This window comes from Passer domesticus, chromosome 5, assembly GCF_036417665.1.
Source record: "Passer domesticus isolate bPasDom1 chromosome 5, bPasDom1.hap1, whole genome shotgun sequence".
Classification (NCBI taxonomy): Eukaryota; Metazoa; Chordata; class Aves; order Passeriformes; family Passeridae; genus Passer; species Passer domesticus.
Window position 1 is genome coordinate 360,923 of NC_087478.1, and position 24,765 is coordinate 385,687.

General features: G+C 50.2%; 2 protein-coding genes across 5 annotated transcripts in view; one reads left to right on the forward strand and one right to left on the reverse strand.

The window, feature by feature from the left end:
- FBH1 (F-box DNA helicase 1) overlaps positions 1-4,561 on the reverse strand; it is a 32,373-nt gene extending 27,812 nt beyond the window's left edge. Inside the window, exons 1-3 of the mRNA XM_064421531.1 lie at positions 4,130-4,561; positions 1,394-1,603; positions 49-662 (exon numbers count right to left, since the gene is read on the reverse strand). Coding sequence (XP_064277601.1) covers positions 49-662; positions 1,394-1,556 — 777 coding nt within the window. The 5' untranslated portion in view covers positions 1,557-1,603; positions 4,130-4,561. The remainder of the gene's footprint in view (positions 1-48; positions 663-1,393; positions 1,604-4,129) is intronic.
- Positions 4,562-5,631: 1,070 nt separating this feature from the next.
- Positions 5,632-23,900, forward strand: ANKRD16 (ankyrin repeat domain 16). Of its 4 annotated transcripts, none has more exons than XM_064421645.1 (9): positions 5,633-5,727; positions 8,768-9,109; positions 10,181-10,401; positions 13,602-13,644; positions 14,498-14,606; positions 15,585-15,746; positions 19,111-19,189; positions 20,543-20,725; positions 22,744-23,900. In XM_064421645.1, the coding sequence occupies exons 2-9, from the start codon at positions 8,778-8,780 to the stop codon at positions 22,749-22,751; spliced, it is 1,137 nt and encodes a 378-aa protein (XP_064277715.1). In that variant the 5' UTR covers positions 5,633-5,727; positions 8,768-8,777; the 3' UTR covers positions 22,752-23,900. The 4 variants fall into 4 exon arrangements, with proteins under 4 accessions (XP_064277717.1, XP_064277716.1, XP_064277715.1 ...); XM_064421648.1 differs by lacking the exon at positions 5,633-5,727 and adding an exon at positions 7,815-7,931; XM_064421647.1 differs by lacking the exon at positions 20,543-20,725 and having other exon boundaries at positions 5,632-5,727.
- Positions 23,901-24,765: the final 865 nt, after the last annotated feature.

The window sequence follows — 24,765 nt, forward strand, 5'->3', positions numbered from 1 at the left end:
AGGCAGAGCAGGGCTGATCCCATGGGATGATCCCAGAGCATTCCTTACCTGTGGATCCCGGATTATCTCCCTCCAGCAGCGACACACCAGGCTCAGGCTCTGGTACAGATCCAGCACTGGCAGGAAAGCAAAAATATTCCTGAGGATTTCAGGAGGAAGATCACTCATGGATCCCTGAGGAACCTGCCAGCTCCGAGTGCCCAGGAGCCCGTAGTGGGAATCGGGAAGGGGCTCCACTTCCAGCTCTTCCCAATCCTGCTTCACCCCACTGAGCGCTGGAATTTTCTCCTCAGGTTCCTCCCAGAGATCCTGCTCTGCTTTGGGAATTCCTCTTTTGCTGGAATGTCCCCTGGGAGGTGGCACCAAGTCCTGGGAATGCTGGGAAAGGGAGGGGCTGCTGAAGGAGTCAGGAGGTCCAGGGAAAAAGGGATCCAGTGGCTCTGCTTTGGGAATTCCTGTTTTCCTGGAATGTCCCATGGGAGGTGGCACCAAGTCCTGGGAATGCTGGGAAAGGGAGGGGTTGCTGAAGGAGTCAGGAGGTCCAGGGAAAAAGGGATCCAGTGGCTCTTCCTTGATCCCACAGCTGGGCATCCCAGCAGGTCCCACTTGTGGTGCCTTGGCGATCCCGAAGAAATCCGAGATTTTCCTCTGCCGGCCTGGTGCTGCACAAAGGGGAAAAGTGGGAATGAGTTATCTGCAAATCAGGGAATGGGGAAGAATTTGGGATTTTGGAATGATCCTTCCCTGTCCCAGGCTGCTCCAGCCCCAGTGTCCAGCCTGGCCTTGGGCACTGCAGGGATCAGGGGCAGCCCCAGCTGCTCTGGCAATTCCAGCCCAGCCAGCAATTCCTCCTTCCCAAAATCCCACCCCAATCTCCCTTCCCAGGGAATTCCCTCCATTCCCAGCTCTCCCAGCCTGGGATTGGATCCATCCCCACCCCAACTCCACGCCAGAAAGGAATTTTGGGATCCAGGGGTTTCACTGGGAATCTCAGGAAACCATGAAGGGTCTCCCTTCCCTTTTCCATCCCCATTTTCCATAAAAATCCCTGGGGATGGATTCTGAGTGTCCCAAATCCCAGAATCCCAGAGCAGTTTGGCTGGGAAGGGACCTCAAAGCTCATTCCAGGGACACCTCCCCTGTCCCAGGCTGCTCCAACCCTTCCTTGGGCACTGCAGGGATCAGGGGCAGCCCCAGCTGCTCTGGCAATTCCAGCCCAGCCAGCAATTCCTCATGGCCAACATCCCACCCATGGCTGCCCTCTGGCACTGGCAGCCATTCCCTGGCTCCTGTCCCTTGTCCCCAGCCCCTCTGCAGCTCTCCTGGAGCCCCTGCAATGTGCTGGAAGCTCTCCCGGCCCCCTCCCCTCTCCAGGGACCATTCCCAGCAGTACCTCCGCGGTGTCTCGGTGTCCCGCGGGCGGGATGAAGGCCCCGGGCTGTCCCTCCTCCTCCTCCCTGGCACAGGGGCTGGCGCAGCGGGGCCGAGCCCTGGGCGCTCTGGGCCAGGGCCGCGCACTCGGGGGCCGTGAGCCGCCTGCTCCTGCAGCCCCGCATCCCTGCGGGGAATCCAGGGAAAACTCACGCTGTGCTCCGCTCTATCCCTGCGGGAAATCCAGGGAAGCTCACGCTGTGCTCTGCTCCCGGACATTCCAGGGGATCGCGGGGCACAAAGGGTTTGGGGAGGGATGGTGGGAGGTGATTAGTGTGGATATTTGGGAAATGAATTACTTCGGATATTTAGGAAATGATCTGTTTTGGATATTTAGGAAATTATTCCGTTTGGATATTTAGGAAATTATCTGGTTTGGATATTTAGGAAATTATTCAGTTTGGGTATTTAGGAAATGATTCAGTTTGGATATTTAGGGAAGTAATTTAGTTTGGATATTTAGGAAGTGATTGAGTTTGTATATTTAGGAAATGATTGAGTTTGGATATTTAGGAAATGATTTAGATTGGATATTTAGGAAATGATTTAGTTTGGATATTTAGGAAATTATCTAGTTTGGATATTCAGGAAATTATTCAGTTGGATATTCAGGAAATTATTCAGTTGGATATTTAGGGTATCAGTTAGTTTGGATATTTAGGAAATGATTGAGTTTGGACATTTAGGAAATGATCGAGTTTGGATATTTAGGAAATGATTGAGTTTGGATATTTAGGGAATGATCGAGTTTGGATATTTAGGAAATGATCGAGTTTGGATATTTAGGAAATGATTTAGTTTGGATATTTAGGAAATGATCGAGTTTGGATATTTAGGAAATTATCTGGTTTGGATATTTAGGAAATTATCTGGTTTGGATATTTAGGAAATGATCTGGTTTGGATATTTAGGAAATGATCTGGTTTGGATATTTAGGGAATGATCGAGTTTGGATATTTAGGAAATGATCGAGTTTGGATATTTAGGAAATGATTTAGTTTGGATATTTAGGAAATGATTTAGTTTGGATATTTAGGAAATGATCGAGTTTGGATATTTAGGAAATTATCTGGTTTGGATATTTAGGAAATTATCTGGTTTGGATATTTAGGGAATGATCGAGTTTGGATATTTAGGAAATTATTCAGTTTGGATATTTAGGAAATGATCCCGTTTGGATATTTAGGAAATTATCTGGTTTGGATATTTAGGAAATTATCCCGTTTGGATATTTAGGAAATTATCCCGTTTGGATATTTAGGAAATTATTCAGTTTGGATATTTAGGAAATGATCCCGTTTGGATATTTAGGAAATTATCCCGTTTGGATATTTAGGAAATTATTCAGTTTGGATATTTAGGAAATGATCCCGTTTGGATATTCAGGAAATGATCCCGTTTGGATATTTAGGAAATTATCCCGTTTGGATATTTAGGAAATTATCCCGTTTGGATATTTAGGAAATTATCTGGTTTGGATATTTAGGAAATTATCTGGTTTGGATATTTAGGAAATTATTTAGTTTGGATATTTAGGAAATTATTCAGTTTGGATATTTAGGGAATGATCGAGTTTGGATATTTAGGAAATGATTGAGTTTGGATATTTAGGGAATTATTTTGTTTGGAACTCCACCCCAGCCAGGAATTCCTAGAGAAGCTAATATAAATAAATATAAATACATATAAATAAAAAGAAATATAAATAATTTATACCATATTATAAATATCTAACTATATTGTCATTTCTAACAAGGCTGCCCCTTGTTTTCAATGACAATATAGTTATAATTTTATAATACATTTTATCATAGTATAAATATAATTATTACATAATTAGTACAATATTCCAAAAATCCAAAATAAAATAATAAAATAAAAATAAAATTTAAAAAATGAAATTAAATTAAATCACAAAGTCACTTTCCCAGGGAGGAAATTGGTTGAGAAAACTCTTTTTCATGGGATTTATGGAAATTTTTTATCCCTTTTTAAACTTTTTAAATTTGAAAGAACAAGCCCTGTTGCTCCCAGCCTGGATCCAACATTCCAGCACCCAAACCGAGCCTTTCCACGCTGGGATCACTCTTTACCTCAGGAAATTTATCCCATTTACAGTTTAAAATAACCACCCTGGGAATTATTCCCACAAAAAACCAAACCTTGCTCCAACAGGCACAAACTCCTCTCTCCTGGCTAAAAAAAATCCCCCAAAAATGGAATTTTTCCCACAAAAGATCCCAACCCAGCAGGAGTGGCTGCCACAGGACGAGCAGCACTTTCACTTTTGCTTCCTTTAATTTATTTATTTCCATTTATCACGTCTGCAGCAGCCCCAAAAAGCTCAGTTTTCCTCCTAGGGCAGGATGCAAGGAGCAGCCTGCTCATTCCTCGGGATGATTCCAGGGTTTTTTTCCCAACCTGGATGATTTTTGGGATGTGCTGCTCCCTCCTGTTCAGCTCAGCAGAGCTAAAACCCCTCAGCTCCCCGGGGAGGCCATTTCCCAACATCCCAATTTCCTCAAAACTTCCCCAAACAGGGGAAATGAGGCAAATAAAAGGAAAAAAAAAACAAATTCAAGACACTCCCGAGGTTTTTAGGAATGTGCTGAGGGAATTTGGGGCTGGATTTGATGATCCTAACGATCATTTCCAGCCAAAATCTAGTTAAAAATTAAATTTCTCCCTCAGGCTTCACCTGCATCCCTATTTTTCCCTGATTTCCCGTGTGGCTTCCAGGGTCAGACATTCCAGGATCAGAGGATGGAGGGAGAGGCTCCAGAGGGATGAGAAATATTTGGGAGGAAGCTGGAGCTGCTCCCTTTTCCCCCCAGGATGCCTTTTCCAAACCCTTTTCCCACACGGATGCACCGGCCTCGCCCAGAGGGTCCCCTCCTTTCCAAAGCCCCAATTCCAAGGATTCCCGCATTCCCAAGGAATTCCCTGCTCAGACAAGAGTCCCCCTGCTCACTCCCCCACCCCATTATCCCTTTGGCAAACCCTCAAATCCCAAGGATTCCTCCATTCCCAAGGGTCCACCCCAAATCCCAAGGATTCCCTCATTCCCAAGGGTCTCCTCAAATCCCGAGGATTCCCTCATTCCCAAGGGTCCCCCCCAAATCCCAAGGGTTCCCCCATTCCCAAGGGTCCTCTCATACCAAAGGATTCCCTCAAATCCCAAGGATTCCCTCATTCCCAAGGGTCCCCCCAAATCCTGAGGATTCTCCCATCCCCAAAGTTCTCCTCAAATCCCAAGGATTCCCTCATTCCCAAGGGTGCCCCCAAATCCCGAGGACTCCCCCATTCCCAATGGTCCCCTCAAATCTCAAGGATTTCTACATTTCCAAAGGTCTCCCCAAATCCCAAGGGTTCCCCCATTCCCAAGGTGCCCTCATTCCCAAGGAATTCCCTTTTAACCCCTTCTCAGCCAAGAGTCGCTCACTCTCCCATCCCACTACCAAGGATTACCCCTTTGGCAAACCCTCAAACCCCAAGGATTCCCCCATTCCCAAGGTGCCCTCAATGCCAAGGGTGCCCTCAGTGTCAATCCCCCAATTCCAAGGATTCCCCCATTCCCAAGAAATTCCCTTTTAACCCCTTCTCCGCCAAGAGCCCCCCTGCTCACTCCCCCGTCCTGTGACCCCTCATTTCCAATCCCTCAGTTCCAAGGATTCCCCCTGTTCCAAGGCTCCCCTCAGGCCGAAGGAGCCGCCATTCCCCAGGTCCCCTCAATGCCCAAGCTCCCCGCAGTGCCAAAAGCCCCTTTCATACCAAATCCCCCCTCATTCCCGAGGGTGCCCTCAATCCCAAACCCCCCAATCCCAAGGATTCCCCCATTCCCAATGGCGCCCCCAGTGCCACAGCAGCCTCCATTCCCAAGCTCCCCTCACAGCCAAAGGTCCCCCGCCGTGCCAAATGCCCTTTGAATATCACTCCCCCGCCTTTGCCAAGGGTGCTCTCAGTGCTAATCCCTCATTTCCGAGGATTCCCTCATTCCTAAGGGCCCCACATTCCCAAAGGAACCCCATTCCCAAGGGAACCCCTTCCCGGCCCCCCCCACGTTCCCCATTAATGGTCGCGCCCTCTCCCCTCGGCCTCACCAGCTCCCGGCGCTCCCGGCACCGCGCGCTCCGCCGGCACCGCCCCCTCCCCGCTGTCCAATCAGAACACGGAGCAGCGTCCAGCGCTGTCCAATGGCGCGGCGCTTCCGGGTTGGGCGGGGTTTATTTACGTCTCCCCTTGGCGGTGACGTCAGTGCCTCTGCGCGTGACGTCACGAGCGCTCCGCGGCGCGCGGGTGGGTTGGGAAAAAACCGGGAATTTTCCCGCGGGAATTGCGCGGCCTGGGATGGGCTGGGGAGGGAATGGGGGGGGGATCCCAGACTGCGGGAGAGCCCCTTCGCGGGAGCCCCGAAGGAAACGGGAATTTCCCTTTTTTTCCTGAGGAAAAAGGAATTTTTGGGTTTTTTCCTGAGGAAAAGAGGAATTTTTTTTTTTTTCCTTGAGGAAAAAGCGAATTTCCCGTTCGTTTGGGAGGGAAAAGGAATTGCTACTTTTCCTGGAGGAGGGGTTGGTGTCTGACTGTCCACAGGGAAAAAGAAATGACTCGTTTTTCTGAGGAAAAAGGGGATTTCAGGTTTTCCTCACTGAAAAAGAAAATTATGTATTTCCAGCCGGTTTCTGGCTTTCCTAAGAGGGACAGGAATTTTCGAGTTTTCCCAGAGAGAATGGAAATTTCTGTGTTAGCAGGGGGAGAGGCTGGTGTCTAATTTTTCTGAGGGAAAATTGAAATTCCTGGTTTTCTTGAAGGACAAACCCATTCCTGATTCTCCATATGAAAAAGCAAAGTTCTGTTTTTCCTGATGGAGTGGCTAATTCCTTGTTTTCTCAAGGAAAAAGGAAGTTCCTGGTTTTCCTAAAGGAAGAGGGAATTTCAGGTTTTCTGGAGGAAGAGGTGGAGTCCTGGTTTTCCTGAGTAAAAAGAAATTGCTCATTTTTCCCTGAGGAAAAAGGGAATTTCAAGATTTGCTGAGGGAGACTCTGGTTTCTGATTTTCCTAAAGAAAAAAAAGGAATTTCTTTTTGCCTAAAGGAGATGCAGCTTTCCTGTTTACCTGAGGGAAAGGCTGATTTGTGGTTTTCCGGAGGGAAAAATGAATTTCTACTTTTCCAGAGGGAGCATTTGGTTCCTGGGCATCCCAATGGAAAAATGAAGCTTCTGGTTTTCCTGAGGGAAAAGGGAATTCTATGGGAAAGGTCAGATCCTGGATTTCCTAAGGAAAAGAAAATCCTGTTTTCTGGAGGGAGAGATCAGATCCTAATTTTCCCAAGGAAAAAAATGGAAATTCTGCTTTTACTGAGGGGTGACTGCTTCCTGAATTTCAGAGGGAGAGGAAAATTCCTGCTTTCCCTGAAGGAGGGGACAGATCCCGGTTTTCTGAAGGGCAATTTTTAATTATCCAGAGGGAGAAGGCAATTTCTGCCCATCCTGAGAGAGAGGCTGATCTGGGGATTTCCTGAGGGAAAAATTCACATTTTTCTGGCAGTAGACACCAGGCTCTGCTTCTCCTGAGGGAAAACCTCATTCGTGTTTATCCCAACACCCCAAACCAACCACAATATCTCCCAAAATCCCCAATTTTGGGCTTCTTTCCCCTCAGGCCCGGCTCCATGGCAGAGCAGGAGAGGCCATGGCAGCTCCTGAGGCTGGTCCAGGAGGGAAACCTGGATGTGCTGTGGGATTTGTGGATTTCCTGAGGGAAAAATTCCCATTTTTCTGAAAGTAAGCACCTGGTTCTGCTTCTCCTGAGGGAAAACCTAAGGATTTGTGGATTTCCTGAGGGAAAAATTCCCATTTTTCTGGAAGTAGACACCAGGTTCTGCTTCTCCTGAGGGAAAACCTCAGTCGTGCTTATCCCAACACCCCAAACCAACCACAATATCTCCCAAAATCCCCATTTTTGGGCTTCTTTCCCCTCAGGTCCAGCTCCATGATGGAGCAGGAGAGCCTGTGGTGACTCCTGAGGTTGGTCCAGGAGGAAACCTGGATGTGCTGTGGGATTTGTGGATTTCCTGAGGGAAAAATTCCCAATTTTCTGGAAGTAGACACCAGGCTCTGCTTTTCCTGAGAGAAAACCTAAGGATTCTTGGATTTTCTGAGGGAAAAATTCACGTTTTTCTGGAGGTAGACACTAGGCTCTGCTTCTCCTGAGGGAAAACCTAAGGATTTGTGGATTTCCGAGGGAAAAGTTCCCATTTTTCTGGAAGTAAGTACCTGGCTCTGCTTTTCCTGATGGAAAACCTAATTCCTGCTTATCCCAACCCCCAAATCAACGAGGACATCCCCCCAACATCCTGATTTTTTACCTCTTTCCCCTCAGGCCCGGCTCCATGGCAGAGCAGGAGAGGCCGTGGCAGCTCCTGAGGCTGGTCCAGGAGGGAGACCTGGATGTGCTGTGGGATTTGTGGATTTCCTGAGGGAAAAATTCCCATTTTTCTGGAAGTAAGCACCTGGTTCTGCTTCTCCTGAGGGAAAACCTCATTTGTGCTTATCCCAACACCCCAAACCAACCACAATGTCTCCCAAAATCCCCATTTTTGGGCTTCTTTCCCCTCAGGCCCAGCTCCATGGCAGAGCAGGAGAGCCTGTGGTGACTCCTGAGGTCGGTCCAGGAGGGAAACCTGGATGTGCTGTGGGATGTGTGGATTTCCTGAGGGAAAAGTTCCCATTTTTCTGGAAGTAGACACCAGGCTCTGCTTCTCCTGAGGGAAAACGTAAGGATTCTTGGATTTCCTGAGGGAGAAGTTCCCATTTTTCTGGAAGTAAGCACCTGGCTCTGCTTTTCCTGATGGAAAACCTAATTCCTGCTTATCCCAACCCCCAAATCAATGAGGACATCCCCCCAACATCCTGATTTTTTATCTCTTTCCCCTCAGGCCAGGCTCCATGGCAGAGCAGGAGAGGCCGTGCCAGCTCCTGGGGCTGGTGCAGGAGGGAAACCTGGATGTGCTGTGGGATTTGTGGATTTCCTGAGGGAAAAATTCCCATTTTTCTGGAAGTAGACAGCAGCCTCTGCTTCTCCTGAGGGAAAACCTAAGGATTCTTGGATTTTCTGAGGGAAAAATTCACATTTTTCTGGAGGTAGGCACTAGGCTCTGCTTTTCCTGAGGGAAAACCTAAGGATTTGTGGATTTCCGAGGGAAAAGTTCCCATTTTTCTGGAAGCAGACATCAGCCTCTGCTTCTCCTGGGGGAGAACCTCATTCCCACCTATCGCAAGGCCCCAAACCAACCAAGATATCGCCATAAAATCCTGATTTTTTGCCTCTTTCCCCTCAGGCCCGGCTCCATGACAGAGCAGGAGAGGCTGCGGCGGCTCCTGAGGCTGGTCCAGGAGGGAAACCTGGCTCTCCTACGGGATGAGCTGAGGCTGGAGGAGATTCCAGAGGCTCCCAGCTGGCGCTGGGGACGTTTGGGAGATTCCCTGCTGCACCACGCAGCTCGCTTGGGACACCGGGATGTGCTGGAATTCCTGGTCCTGGAGATTGGGATGGACATGGAAGTGACCAATGGGGACTACAAGAGACCCCTCCATGAGGCTGCTTCCATGGGGCACCAGGAATGTGTGTCCTTCCTCCTGGAGAGAGGGGCGAGCGTGGACTGCTTGAAAAAGGCTGACTGGTAGGTGCTGGGATTTGGGATTGGGTGGGGAAGGTGGGAATGTGGCTGCCAGAGGCAGTTTGGGATCGTGGGATGGATGGGAAGGAGCTTAGGGATCATCCAGGGCCACCTGGGGTACCTTTCCCTATCCCAGGCTGCTCCAGCCCCAAAATCCAGCCTGGCCTTGGACATTCCAGGGATGCCGGGGCAGCCCCAGCTGCTCTGGCAATTCCAGCCCAGCCAGCAATTCCTCATGGCCAACATCCCATCCATGGCTGCCCTCTGGCACTGGCAGCCATTCCCTGGCTCCTGTCCCTTGTCCCCAGTCCCTCTGCAGCTCTCCTGGAGCCCCTGGAATGTGCTGGAAGCTCTCCCTGGATCCTTCTCCTCTCCAGGTGAGCACCCCCAGCTCTCCCAGCCTGGCTCCAGCCCTGGAGCAGCTCCATGAATTCCTCTGGATTTGCTCCAGCAGCTCCAGGTCCTTGCATTGGGATCCCAGAGCTGGACTCCATGTGGGATCACCTGAGTGGAGCAGTAGGGCAGAATTCCCGTCCCCGGCTGCCCACACTGTGGATCCATTTGGATTTTTGGGAGAAATTCCAGCCCTATCCCTGCTTTGCCCCCGTTTCTCCAAAAAGCTGTGAATTACTGCTCCACTCTTCCCTTAGGGATGGGGATTTCTGGAAAAGGAAAACAAGGATTCCCCTCAGCTCCCAGCTGAAGGCCTGGGAAGGTCCTTTGCAGCTGAACTGCCACAAGCCCAAAGGCAGCATTCCAGAGCTGGGAATTGAGGCTGTGCCAGCCTGGAGCTCAGGCCAACATTCCATGAGCCTGGATTTGTGTGGCCGTGCTCTCCCACCCATGGATTAACACCAGGGAGCTCTGCGCTTCCTAAGGCATATCCAAACCTTTGGAAAAAGTCAAATTTGCCCTAAAAACACAGAATGCTCCGAGGGACTGCATGGGAAAGGAGCTGGAGTATTCCCAGCCTGGAACAACAGTGCTGTAAAATCTCCTGGCTCCTCAGGCAAAGCACCTGAATCACATTTGTCATCATCCCAGGTTATTTCATTTCCCTGGATCTTCTTCCAGGACTCCCCTGATGATGGCTTGCACCAGGAAAAACTTGGGAGTGATCAAAACTCTGGTGGAGCACGGAGCCAACCCGTTGCTGAGGAACAAGGATGGCTGGAATTGCTTCCACATTGCCAGCAGGGAAGGGCATCCCGAGGTGCTCCAGTACCTCCTGGATGTGTCCCCAAGCTGCTGGGACACGGAGAGCACCACGGGGAGAACTCCTCTGCACACAGCAGGTACAGCAGGGAGGGAGCCCGGGAAGCCTCTGGAATCTTATCCAGCCTCAGGAAATCCCCTAGGAGATCCCGGTTTCCCTCCTGGACCAGCCTCAGGAGCTGCCATGAGCTCTCCTGCTCTGTCATGGAGCCAGGATTGAGGGAAAAGAGGCAAAAAATCAGGATTTTGTGGGATGTCCTGGTCGAATTGGGATATTGGGATAAGCAGGAATGAGTTTTTCCCTCAGGAGAAGCAGAGCCTGGTGTCTACTTCCAGAAAAATGGGAATTTTTCCCTCAGGAAATCCACGAATCCTTAGGTTTTCCCTCAGGAGAAGCAGAGCCAGGTGCTTACGTCCAGAAAAAAAACAGGAATTTTTCCCTCAGGAAATCCACAAATCCCACAGCACATCCAGGTTTCCCTCCTGGGCCAGCCTCAGGAGCTGCCATGGGCTCTCCTACTCTGCCATGGAGCCAGGCCTGAGGGGAAAGGGGCCAAAAAATGGGGATTTTGGGGAGATATTGTGGTTGGTTTGGGAGATTTGGATACGTAGGAATTAGGTTTTCCCTCAGGAGAAGTAGAACCAGGTGCTTACTTCCAGAAAAATGGGATTTTTTCCCTCAAGAAATCCACAAACTGATCTTTTCGAATTCTTGGGATCCTTGGATCAAGTTCATCTCTCCCTGGCACAGATGGATCTGAGCTCCCTTGGGATGTGGACATGATTTTCCTTCCTGGTGTGAAAAGCTGAGAACTGCTCCTGGAAAACCTCCCCAGCTCCAAACACATCCCAGCATTTGCAATTCCTGAAAGCAGCAGAGCTGCTGAGAGGAACTTTTTGGGATCAGCCCGGGGATGGATTTCTTCATCACAGCCTCAAGCTGGGCCTGGGGAGGTTCAGGTGGGATATTGGGAAAATTCCTTCCTGGAAAAGCTTGTAAGCATTGGGATGAGCTGCTCAGGGCAGTCCCCATTCCTGGAGGGATTTAAAATCCACGTGGATATGGCACTTGGGGACAGGGTCAGTGGTGGCTTTGGCAGTGCTGGGAATGGTTGGGCTCAAGCACTTTCCCAACCAAAATGACTCCATGATTCCTAATTAACTCCAAATTTTGGAGTCCCCTTGCTCTCATGCCATGGTGAGAATTCCAGGAGTCCTTTCTGTGGAGGGCAGGGACAATCCCTGCTGGGAATACACAGGAGCCCACCATGTCCAATTCCCTTTCCCTGCCCTTCTCCTTGCCTTTAAGGGATATTTAAAGGGAATGGGGTAGGTTTAGGAATCCCAGCCATCCTCAGGATTGTTGGGAAGCACAAGAGGGCTGAGCCCACATCCAGAGTGGGAATCAGGCTGTGCATTCCAGGCCTCAGCAGCAGAGATGAGCCCTGGCTACCCAAACTCCTTTCCCAAAGGATTTAATTGGGATTGACTCCCTGGAAAATCCCGAGGTGTTGGGAGGAGCCCCTGCTGTGCTGTCACTCCCGTGGCTTCCCCAGCCCTTGCTCTGTCACTGCTGGCTCATCAGCAGTGACAATTCCAGCCCTTGGGCACCACTGAGTCCTTGTGCTTGACCTGGGAATGAAAAAAACCAGGGAATGAGTTGTTGGGATCACAGCAGGTTGCCTGAAGTGGCTGATCCCATTTTTTTTTTATGTTCTCCCATCCCTGCTCAATTCCAGGTGTTGTTTCCATGGAGCTGGCAGCTCCTCTCCCTGCAGGAGGTGGATGTTGGGTTGGGATCTGGGGCTGAGGGGATGGGACAGGGTGAGCTCTGGGATTTGGGATTATCCTGTGGGAAAGGGGGAATTCTGACCTTGGGCCAAACTCATCTCCCTGCCTTGGGATATGGGAATACAATTGGGATCCAGCACCTGGGTTCTGCTTCCTAGAGGTGTCTCCACCTGTGTTTTCTTTGGAAGAACCACCAATCCACAATTTGGGTGGATTCCTGGAATTTCCTGACCCTGGAGCAGCAGCTGGAGTGGGAGTGACTGGGAATTGGGAAGGGCTGGAATTATGGAATTATGGAATTAGGTCTTAACCCCCCAGTGCAATTTGATCCCAAACTGCTGCTCCCTGGCTTCCCCACACTTATCCCAGGGGATATTCCCAGTTCCCAAGGCAGGAGCAGGGGTGGGGGGCTGGAGATGGTGTTGGAGCTGCCAGGGGAAATCATGGCAGGACCAACTGCCTTTTCCCTGGGTTTCCATGGATTTCCATCCCAGGGGTGTGGGTTTGAGCACATTAACCCGTGACCAGGCCAGCTGCCTTCCTGAAGGGTCATTTTCTCCCTCCTGCAATTATTTTTTATATTAATAAGGGTTGATTCCTTCAGCTTTGTTGCTTCTTCTGTCCCGAGGGAAGAAAGCTGGGAAGAGGTAATTAGAGGATGTGGAATGCAGCAGTGGATCCCAGCTGTCCTGAGTCTCTGTTCCTGATCAAAGATGGAATTGTGAGGGATTTTTCTTCCCGTGACTTGGGTTTTCCATCAGCTCAGGTGAAGAACAGGCGAGGAGCAGGAGCAAAGAGCCAAAATCTGGGAATCCCTCACTGGGATTCCAGCTGAAAGTTGCTCCTGGGAGCAGACATTTCCCAGGAGCCCTTTTTCCATCACCTGATGGAGCAGCTCCAGCCTTGGTTTGATACTGTTTTTCTCTTGAATATGTTCCATTTGTTTTGCAAAATGACCTGCAGGAAAAAAAAAAAAAAAAGAAAAAAATCTGGATCAAAGCAGTGTGAAGTGAAACGTTTAAAAATCCAGAAAAAACTGGAATATGTCAGTGCCTCGGGTTCACACCCTCCCCCTCTGTTGTTGTTTTCCCTCTGAGATGGGTGAGGATGATGAGATGGGAGTGGCTGAGGAGGGCTGGGAATGTTATCCAGCATTTCCCCAGCTCCCTGCTCTGTGTTCCCTTTGCTTCTCCCTGATCCCAATTCAGGAATGAACAAATAATTGGGAGAAACCCTCTTTGTTCCAGCTGAATCCTGTGGCAGATGGAGCCAGCCCATTTCCCTGCTTCACCTCACATTTCCCAATGGAATCAGAGGAAGGGAAGCCTATATATTTTTTTTTTTAATCCCACCAAAAAATTGATGGGAATAAAACCCCTTGGAGCCCTTCCCTCATCCCAAAAGCATCATCCACCCGAGCGTGCCTCACTGTAGGAGCACAATGCCACAAACCCACAACCAATCCATGTTTTTCCTGGTTTTTTCCCAGCAATGCACGGCTGTTCCCAGGTCGTGGAGCTGCTCCTGGAACGGTAAGCAGGCTCCTTCCAGCTTTTTCTCCCCCAGCTCCCATTCCCTGCCAGCATTTGGACACAAAGGATGCTTGTGCTGCTCCACGGGGGAAGCACAGCCCAGCTGCCCTGCCCTCCCTCCCGAGGCTGGCTCCTCCTGCTCCAGGTTTTTCCCAGCTGGGAGAGAGACAAGGATTCCCTGGGGGTGGGCTCCCTCTTGGTTGTGACACAAATCCCAGTTATGTAACTCAGCCCTGGCTTTGTTTTCCCTGCTGATTCATTCCCAGTGTGACAACAGCCAAAGCAGCTTCTCTAGGCTGGGCTTATCCTTGTTTTCCCAGGAAATTGCTGGGAAGTGGCTTTAAAGCAGCTCTGTTCCCTTTCTCTGTTCTCCCTTCCCTCCCCAGAGCTGGAGCTGATTCCCTGGGAATCACAGCTCATCCCAACCTGTCCATGCTTGGCCCAACATAAACAGCTCTGAGATCTAAGCCAGACTTTAATTCAGTTTTCTCTCATTTCACTGGAGTTTAACCTGAATGAGGTTGGTGGGCTCTTGATTTTGTACATCATTCCATGAAAATCAGGTTATTCCCTGCTTCCAGTGCACACCTTGTCCCTTCTGGAAACCCTCTGGTCAGGAAAAAGGGAATTATAAATGATCTGTAGAGCCCAAATGAGCTGAACCAGATCTCTGATCCAAAAAAAACCCCACAAATCATTCCCCAGGCCCTAAAACACCAGGACAGGTTTATCCATGGTCTGTGGACGAGCTTTATATATTCCATTTTCAATCCCAGCTGCTGAGAGTCTCCTTCCATAAGGATTTTGGAGTTGCCCACAGCTCTGTCCTGGTTTTTTCTCCTCTCATTTCCAGGTGCCAGTACAAACCTGACAGCAGGGACAGCTGTGGGGTCACTCCCTTCATGGATGCTCTCCAGAACGGGCACGTGGGCATCGCCCGGCTGCTCCTGGACAAACACCAGGTGGGTGCCAGAATTCCTCACTGCCTGCTCCAGGAGCTGAGCCAGGGCTGCCAGGACAGGTGAGCCACCTGCTCATCGTGGCTGGAGCGTAAGGAAGCGAGGTCCCAAACTGTAAAGAGAGAAATTGTGTAAAAAGGCAAATTCCCCCTGCAGGTGAGAAGGATTTCGCTGAGTGAGGTGGGCAGGAATCAGCTCCTGGGGCAGCAATCATGGAATGGTTTGGGTTGGAAGGACCTTAAAATCATCTCCTTCTTTGGGTTGGAAGGACCTTAAAACCATCTCATTCCTTAGGTTGGAAGGACCTTAAAACCATCCCATTCCACCCCTGCCATGGGCAGGGACAGCTTCCATTATCCAAAGTGATTCCAAGCCCTGTCCAAACTGGCCTTGGACACTGCCAGGGATCCAGGGACAGCCACAGCTTTTGTGGCAAACGTGTCCCCGGAGCTGGTGGAGTGGGACAGTGACACCAGCAGTGGCAGGAGGGGACAGGACATTCCCAGCACTCCTGGGGCTGCTGTGGCAGAGCCAAAAGCAGCTCTTGGAATGCCAGGACTCAGCGTGGAGCCTCCAGTGGCCGTGGATAACATGGAAATGTCCATCCCTGAGTTATCCAGAGCTCCTCCTTCTCTCCTGGCAGCTCCTGCTCCTGTGCTGGCTCCCAAAAATCCCTGATTTCCTCCAGGGAATGCCATTAGAGCCCATTGTGCACCACTGCAATCAATAATTTACTGATGATTGATTGATTGCTGGGCTCTCTCATGGCTGATTCTCCCAGAGGTGTTGGTCAGATCCTGGATTTCCTAAGGAAAAGCAAATCCTGTTTTGTGGATGGGGAAGTTTGGGAAGTTTGTTGTGGTTTTAACCTCACATTCCAGGCACTGAGGGTGGCAGAGGTGGGAAAGCTCGCGGAGGTTTCCTGGCAGTGCTGATCTCATCTGGGGTGAGTGCCATTTCCATGGTGTTCCTTACCTGCAGGCCTGTCCCACGGCTGTGGATGCCCTGGGTGCTCAGGCCCTGCACAGGGCAGCTGTGACAGCCCAGGATGGCTCCATCCAGTTCCTGGTGTCCGAGCTGGCCGTGGATGTCGACGGCAGAGCGACGTCGCTGCGGCTGCCAGCCCTGCACTACGCAGCCAAGGTTGGTGCCTGCTCCCAAATTCCCCTGGGGCAGCCTGTGCCAGGCACTAAACCAGGCTGGGCCAGGTGTTTGCCACCACAGAGGATTTGCATTCCTGCCTCATCCTGTGCCCACCTGCTCCTGACCAGTCCCATTCCCTGTTTTGTGGGCATCAAATGGAATGTGGGCAGCAGGGTGAGGGTGGGATTCTCCTCTGCTCTGCTCTGGTGAGATCCCACCTGCAGCACCAGATCCCAGCCCTGGAGCCAACAGCAGCAGCACCTGGAGCTGCTGGAGGAATCCATGGAGCTGCTCCAGGATTCTGCTCTGGAGCCAGCCTGGGAGAGCTGGGAATGTTCCCTGGAGAAGGGAAGGCTCCAGGGAGAGCTTCCAGCACATTGCAGGGGCTCCAGGAGAGCTGCAGAGGGACTGGGGACAAGGGACAGGAGCCAGGGAATGGCTGCCAGTGCCAGAGGGCAGCCATGGATGGGATCTTGGCCATGAGGAATTGCTGGCTGGGCTGGAATTGCCAGAGCAGCTGGGGCTGCCCCTGATCCCTGCAGTGCCCAAGGCCAGGCTGGACACTTTGGGACACTGGGAGGTGTCCCTGCCATGGCAGGGGTGGCACTGGGTGGGCTCTGAGGTCCCTTCCCACCCCAGGAATTCCATGTTTGTGTCCAGCTGCCTGCAGAGGAGGGACAGGACATGTCCAGTAGTGGGAAAGGAGAGCTGGGAAGCTGTGGGGAGCTCCCAGAATTTTATCTGTGTCCTTCACACCAGAGTTGTTTTGAATTCCAGAATCATTGGAGCTTTCTCCTCCTCCTCCCAGCCCATGTGGGGAGCAGAGCTGTGAGTCCTGCAACATTCCCTGGGAATGCAGAGCAGATCCCAACACTTCCCTGCTGACCAGGATCCCTCCTGGCATCCAGCTGGCAGCACGAGAATGTCCCTGCTCAGACCCAGGGATGTTAAACTCAGGATTTTGGCTTGTAGTGCGAACTAAACCTCATCCCAGTGCCCTGATCCTACAAAAACATCTGGGAATGCAGAGCAGATCCCAAAGCTTCCCTGCTGACCAGGATCCCTCCTGGCATCCAGCTGGCAGCATGGGCATGTCCCTGCTCAGACCCAGGGATGTTAAACCCAGGATTTTAACAGCACTCTGACCCTTTTAGTGGGAATTAAACCTCATCCCAGTGCCCTGATCCTACAAAAACATCTGTGACACTCCCTGGGAATGCAGAGCCGATCCCAACACTTCCCTGCTGGCCAGGATCCCTCCTGGCATCCAGCTGGCACCACAGGAATGTCCCTGCTCAGGTCCAGGGATGTTAAACCCAGGATTTTAACAGCACTCTGAGCCTTGTAGTGGGAATTAAACCTCATCCTAGTGCTCTGCTCCTATAAAAACATCTGGGAATGCAGAGCAGATCCCAAAGCTTCCCTGCTGACCAGGATCCCACCTGGCATCCAGCTGGCAGCACGAGAATGTCCCTGCTCAGATCCAGGGATGTTAAACCCAGGATTTTAACAGCACTCTGACCCTTTTAGTGGGAATTAAACCTCATCCCAGTGCCCTGCTCCTACAAACCCATCCGTGCCACTCCCTGGGAATGCTGGCACCATCCAGCCATGCCACAAAGGAGCCCTTTCTCCCATTTTCCTGGCCTCCTGCTCCCAGAAACCACGTTCAAAGCCCTTCTGGTTGCCAAGGGTACGTTGAACAGCAGGGCTCTGGGGGGAGTATAATGTGCCTTGGAGAAAATCCCAGCTCCTGGCTGATTTGGGAATGACTGGATGGGATTCTCTCCCTTCCCTTCCCTCCCTCAGTGTCACTTTGTATTTACAGCACCGTTTGTTTGCCTGGTGGGTTGTGTTTTTATCTCCCTCTTTTCTGATTCTTTTGCGTTTATAAACACATGAAAATCAAATTATTTTTTAAATTCAGTTTGCTGCCGGGGCTGTGGCAGCTGCAGCAGTTCCTGGCTCGGTGTCTTTGCCATGGAATTTGGGTTTGCAGGGAAATGGGAGCCTTGGGATCAGGGAAGATGCTGTGGAATCCTATGGGAACAGGGAAAAATAGAGGATGTGGGGGGGATAAAAATGAGAGCTTTCCATTCCCAGGCTGCAGGACAAAGACTAATTCATGGCATTGTGGATGTAATTCCAAAATCAGGCGTGTTATTTAGGGAGAAAGGATTTAATTCTGGAAAAGCCTGTGCAGGGTGGAAGGAGGTGGGGGCTGTGCTGGGTTTTTTCCCAGTGCAATTTGAAATTGGCTCCTGGCAGAGGAAGGAGCTGGGTCTTCTCCCAGAGGATCACAAATCCTGGAGGAATTCTTTGGGAAATGCCAGTGCCTGAGGGAGGCAGGTGAGCAACAGCCTGGATCAGCAACAGGTTCTGCTCCTGGAGCTGGAATAACCCTGGAAAAATCAACTCCAGATCCCCTGGGAATTGGAGGGATTGGAAACTCAGAGTTGGAGAGACCTCAGGGCCTGCAGGGGCTCCAGGAGAGATCCCTGGGATGAGGGATGGAGGGACAGGAGCCAGGGAATGGCTCCCACTGCCATGGTGGGATGTTGGCCATGAGGAATTGCTGGCTGGGCTGGAATTGCCAGAGCAGCTGGGGCTGCCCCTGATCCCTGCAGTGCCCAAGGAAGGGTTGGAGCAGCCTGGGACAGGGGAGGTGTCCCTGGAATGAGCTCTGAGGTCCCTTCCCACCCAAACTGCTCTGGGATTCTGGGATTTGGGACACTCAGAATCCATCCCCAGGGATTTTTATGGAAAATGGGGATGGAAAAGGGAAGGGAGACCCTTCCTGGAGTCCTGAGATTCCCAGTGAAACCCCTGGATCCCAAAATTCCTTCCTGGAGTGGAATCGGGGTGGGGATGGATCCAATCCCAGGCTGGGAGAGCTGGGAATGGAGGGAATTCCCTGGGAAGGGAGATTGGGGTGGGATTTTGCCCATGAGGAATTGCTGGCTGGGCTGGAATTGCCAGAGCAGCTGGGGCTGCCCCTGATCCCTGCAGTGCCCAAGGAAGGGTTGGAGCAGCCTGGGACAGGGGAGGTGTCCCTGCCCGTGGCTGGGGTTGGAATTTGATGATTTTTAAGGATTTTTTCCAACCCAAACCGTGCTGGGATTTTAGGAAGGTGCCTGGTTGCTCCTTTCTGACCAATTCCCATGGGATGGACACGATTCCCGTGGGATAGCAATTGCTGCCTCATGGATCTGCTCTGAAGGCAGCTGAGCCTGATTCCATCAGCTCCCAGAGCCTCTGGAGCTCCTGGTGCCCCCAGCCCTGCCCAGGACAGAGCAGGTCTGGGCAGTCCCAGGCTGGGGATGGATCCAAGCACAGAGCTGATCCCAAACTCCACCCTCTGCAGGAAGGACATGGACACACCATCCACACCCTGCTGTCCCTCGGTGCTGATCTCCAGGCCAAGGATGGGAAGGGCCGTTCTGGTGAGAATTCCAAGCTGCTTTTCCAAGCTTTTTGTGACACCAAGAGCTTCCATTAGCACATCCCAACCTCAGCATGCAGGGAGATGCCAAATCCATGGATACATTTGCTCTGGGAGCAACATGAGGGATCATCCCAGGGGTTTTTTTGGGCATTTTGCATTCCCTGGCTTCCAGTTTGCTGGAATTTCTGCTGGGGCTTTTCCCTTCTGGGAAAGAAAAGACCCAAACTGGGAATTTCCTGCTGGTTTTTCACCTGAGGAGCTCCATTGCTGCCTGTTCCCCCTCAAATTTAGCTGGAATGATCCTGTTGGAAGCAGGTTTGGATGGACAAACACAAGGATTGAGCTCTCCAGCCTCAATTCCTTAGCAAACAGCCTGGAAATGGCTGATGAGCAAATAATGCCAGAGAGCTGGCACGGAAATGGAGTTGCTATAGCAGTGCCAGAGAGTCAGCATTCCCAGTGGGAAAGGCAGCTCTTACATCAGCATCTCCCAAAAAAAATTAAAATGAAAAAAAAAAGAGACAAATTTGATTCAGCCATTGCCAAAACTGGCAGGTTTCCCAGCCCTGGGGCTTGGTTAAATCCATGTTTCAGCAGTGCCATCTCTCCCTCCGCCCCCTCAGTGACTAAATCCCAGCTCTGCTGAGCTCATCCAACCCCGGGATGGTTTTTCCTGTGGCTCCTCCTTGGCTGGGTTGGGGTCACTGCGTCCTCGGGAAGCTTCTCATCCACACCAGGATTATCCAGAGGGATCAGGATGCCTCCTTTGGATCAGGTGGAAGGGAGATTTTTTACAGTGAGGGTGGGGAGAGGCTGGGCTGGAATTCCCAGAGCACTGGGGCTGCCCCTGGATCCCTGGCAGTGCCCAAGGCCAGGCTGGGCACCAGGCTTGGAGCAGCCTGGGATGGTGGAGTGTCCCTGGGTCCCTTCCATGGCAGGAGGGTGGCACTGGCTAACCCTTAATATCACAGAATCACAGAATTTCTGGGTTGGAAGAGACCTTTAAGATCATCGAGTCCAACCCATGTTCTAACACCTCAACCAGGTCATGGCACCAAGTGCCACATCCAGTCTTTTTTTAAACACATCCAGGGATGGTGACTCCACCACCTCCCTGGGCAGGTGATTCCAGTGTTTGACCCCTCTTTCTGTGAAAAACTCCCTCCTTAGGTCTAACAAATCACACTCAACGATCCCAAACTTAACCCCGCAATCCCCTCCCAACCCAAAAACCCAAACCCCTCCATAATCCCACCCTGGCAAAACTCATTTTTCACCCGTTTATTCCCTGGGAATGCTGTTTTCCTGGAAACCAGGGTGAGCTGAGGCCTGCTGCTGTTGTGTCCCCCAGCCCTGCACGTGGCCAGCGCCGGGCAGCGCGTGGCGGCCGCTGGCGTCCTGCTCCAGGCTGGCCTCCAGGATGCTCCTGATGCCACGGGGACGCTGGCCCAGCAGCTGGCCACGAGGCCTGAGGTCCTCCAGGTCTTCAGGGAGCACCAGGCAGCACGTGAGCAACAGGAACCTGCTCCTCCACGTGGGTATTCCTTCCTGGATTTAGGGAAACGGCTGATGGAGATCCCCAAAGTGAGGAGCCTCTTGAAATTAAGGATCCCCCAAATAGGGGATTTGCCCCTAAAAGACAACCCTCATTAGTGTTTCCCACTAATGGAGAGGAGCCCTCCCAAAAATTAAGAAATACCCTAAAGAGAGGATCCTCCCCTAAATTGAGGGAAAGCCCCTAAATTGAGGAAACCCCAATCCCCCAAATAGGGGATCCTCCCCTAAATTGAGGAAAAACCCCTAAACTGAGAAAATCGTGACCCCTAAAACAGAGGATCCTCCCCTAAATTGAGGATCCTCCCCTAAATTGAGAAAAAACCCATAAATTGAGGAAACCCCGACCCCCAAATAGAGGATCCTCCCCTAAATTGAGGCAAAACCCCTAAATTGATGAAACCCCAAGCCCCCAAAGAGAGGATCCTCCCTTAAATTGAGAAAAAACCCCTAAATTGAGGATACCCGACCCCCCAAATAGAGGATCCTCCCCTAAATTGAGGAAATCCTGACCCCAAAACAGAGGATCCTCCACTAAATTGAGGGAAAACCCCTAAATTGAAGAAAAGCCCCTAAACTGAGGAAACCCTGACCCCCAAAACAGAGGATCCTCCCCTAAATTGAGGAAAAACCCCTAAATTGAGGAAAAGTCCCTAAATTGATAAAACCCCAACCCCCCAAATAGAGGATCCTGCCCTAAATTGAGGAAAAACCCCTAAACTGAGGAAAAAAACCCTAAATTGATAAAACCCCTACCCCCCAAATAGAGGATCCTGCCCTAAATTGAGGAAAAACACCTAAATTGAGGAAAAACCCCTAAACTGAGGAAATCCCGACCCCCAAATAGAGGATCCTGCCCTAAATTGAGGAAAAACCCCTAAACTGAGGAAACCCCGACCCCCAAATAGAGGATCCTCCCCTAAATTGAGGATACCCCGACCCCACAAACAGAGGATCCTCCCCTAAATTGAGGAAAAACCCCTAAACTGAGGAAACCCCGACCCCCAAATAGAGGATCCTCCCCTGAATTGAGGAAACCCCGACCCCCAAAACAGAGGATCCTCCCCTGAATTGAGGAAAAACCCCTAAACTGAGGAAAAAACCCTAAGTTGATAAAACCCCCACCCCCCAAATAGAGGATCCTGCCCTAAATTGAGGAAACCCCGACCCCCAAAACAGAGGATCCTCCCCTAAAACGAGGGAAAACCCCTAAATTCAGGAAACCCCGACCTCCAAAACAGAGGATCCTCCCCTAAATTGAGGAAAAACTCCTAAATTGAGGAACAGCCCCTAAATTGAGGAAACCCTGACCCCCCAAACAGAGAATCCTCCCCTAAATGGAGGAAAAACCCCTAAATTGAGGAAACCCCAACCCCCTAAATTGAGGAAAAGCCCCTAAATGGAGGAAGCCCCGACCCCAAAACAGAAGATCCTCCCCTGAATTGAGGAAAAACCCCTAAATTGAGGAAAAGCCCCTAAATTGAGGATACCCCAAGCCCTAAAACAGAGGATCCTCCCCTGAATTGAGGGAAAACCCCTAAATTGAGGAAGCCCCGACCCCCAAAACAGAGGATCCTCCCCAGACTGAAAACTCCCCCAAACTGATGAATCCCCTAAACAGAGGAACCCCCCAGGTTAAGGAGCCCCCCAAACCTCAGCACCCCCCAAACTTAGGTCTGTCCCCAAATAAAGAACCCCCCACAAACCAAAGATTTTTACCCAAAATCGAGCAGAGGAGTCAAGCTTGGCACTTGGGAGAAATGTTTTAAACAGGATTATCTCAAAATGAAATGGAGGTGATGGGCCTGGGCTCTTCCCTGGCAGGGTGGGGAGGCCCTGGCACAGATTTCCCAAAAAAGCTGGGGCTGCTCCATCCCTGGAAGTGTCCAGGGCCAGGCTGGAGCAGCCTGGGATCGTGGGATGAGGTCCCTGCCCACCCTAATTATCACATGATGCATCATTATAAATTTATTTTCTTCTTCCACCTCTTCTGTGCAGCTCCCTGAACCAGAACCATCCAAGGGAAGTTCTACTGCCAGGGATCCTCGTGGCTTTTCCTGGGAATTTCCCCACCCTGAACACCCCCATGGACAAGATCCACCTGGATCATGGATTTTCCAGCTCTTCATGGACCACTAAATTGGTTTAATTTTCAATTTAATTTTAATTTGACATCTTTGGTTAGGACAGAGGCTCTTGAAGCTGCATCAACCTCTTGAATCCTTTTTGTAGCCCACAGCTGATCCCAAATCTTGGGATCAAGATTTGGGATCAAATCTTTTACACAGGAATCCTGTGTAAATTGGTTTAATTTCTAATTTAATTTTTAATTTGACATCTTTGGGTGGGACAGAGACTCTTGAAGCTTCATCAACCTCTTGAATCCTTTTTGTAGCCCACAGCTGATCCCAAATCCTGCAGGAATCCTGTGTAAATTGGTTTAATTTTTAATTTTTAATTTGACATCTTTGGGTGGGACAGAGGCTCTTGAAGCTGCATCAACCTCTTGAATCCTTTTTGTAGCCCAGAGCTGATCCCAAATCCTGCAGGAATCTTGTGTAAATTGGTTTAATTTCTAATTTAATTTTTAATTTGACATCTTTGGGTGGGACAGAGGCTCTTGAAGCTGCATCAGCCTCTTGAATCCTTTTTGTAGCCCAGAGCTGATCCCAAATCCTGCAGGAATCTTGTGTAAATTGGTTTAATTTTTAATTTTTAATTTGACATCTTTGGGTGGGACAGAGACTCTTGAAGCTGCATCAGCCTCTTGAATCCTTTTTGTAGCCCAGAGCTGATCCCAAATCCTGCAGGAATCTTGTGTAAATTGGTTTAATTTTCAATTTAATTTTTAATTTGACATCTTTGGGTGGGACAGAGACTCTTGAAGCTGCATCAACCTCTTGAATCCTTTTTGTTTTGGTTTTTATTCCTCCAAAAGGAACTAAAAAAAAATAAAGGATTTAATTTAAAATTTAAGGATCTGTGGATCCATAAATCCAGCTCTGGCCTCCCCACAGCAGGAAATCAAGGGGCTGCTCCATTCCCACTTTTATCATTTGAACAAACCATGGAATGGCTGTGTCCTCCCAATATTGCTGATGAAAAAACCAGTGGGAATACACAAAAATATCCATGGAAACTCCTTAAAAACTGGGGAACACCTTCAGAACACAAAGGGGAATGTGGGTTTTTTTTTAGGGTTGGAAAAGGGGTGTGGATTCAGCTTTATGGCTGCCAAATTCCCCCAGGGAATCCTGGTTTTTCCAAAATCTTTTCCTGGTTTTTTTTGTTTGTATTTTTTTGTTTGGTTGGTTTTTTGTTGTTGTTGTTTTTTTGGGGTTTTTTGGGTTTTTTTTGGTTTTTTTTTTCCCAACCAGGGTTTTGGGAAGTAGGAATGCAGCCTGATTAGGGGTATTTATTGGGATAATTAGCAAATTTCCCATCAAAAGTGGTTCATGGGGTGCTTGGGATGGAAAATCATCAGATGTGGAGGGATGGGAGGGGTCCAATGAACCCCCCTAAACTGAGACCACCCCAAACTGAGGAGCCCCTCATGCAAAGACCCCACTAACCTGACAAACCCCCCTAATTTAAGGACCTCCCTAAATTGAGGGCCTCCCCAACATTAAGGAACGTCCCCAAAGTGAGGATCCCCCTGAAATTAAGGATAATATTAAGGATTATTTAAGGCAAATAGGGGATTTGCCCCCAAAAGAAAACCCCCTTCAACTCTATCCCCCACTAATGAGAGGACCCCCCAAATTAAGAACCCCCCTAAAGAGAGGATCCTCCCCTAAATTGAGGAAAAAACCCCAAATTGAGGACCCCAAAATGGAGGATCCCGATGAATCCCCTAAACAGGAACCCCCCAAATTAAGGAGCCCATCCAAACTGAGCACCCCCAAACCTGGGTCTGTCCCCAAATAAAGAGCCCCCATAAACCGAGGGACCCCCTCCAAGTGGAGGAAATTCCCTAAACTGAGGGACCCCAAATGGAGGATCCATGAAAACTGAGGACCA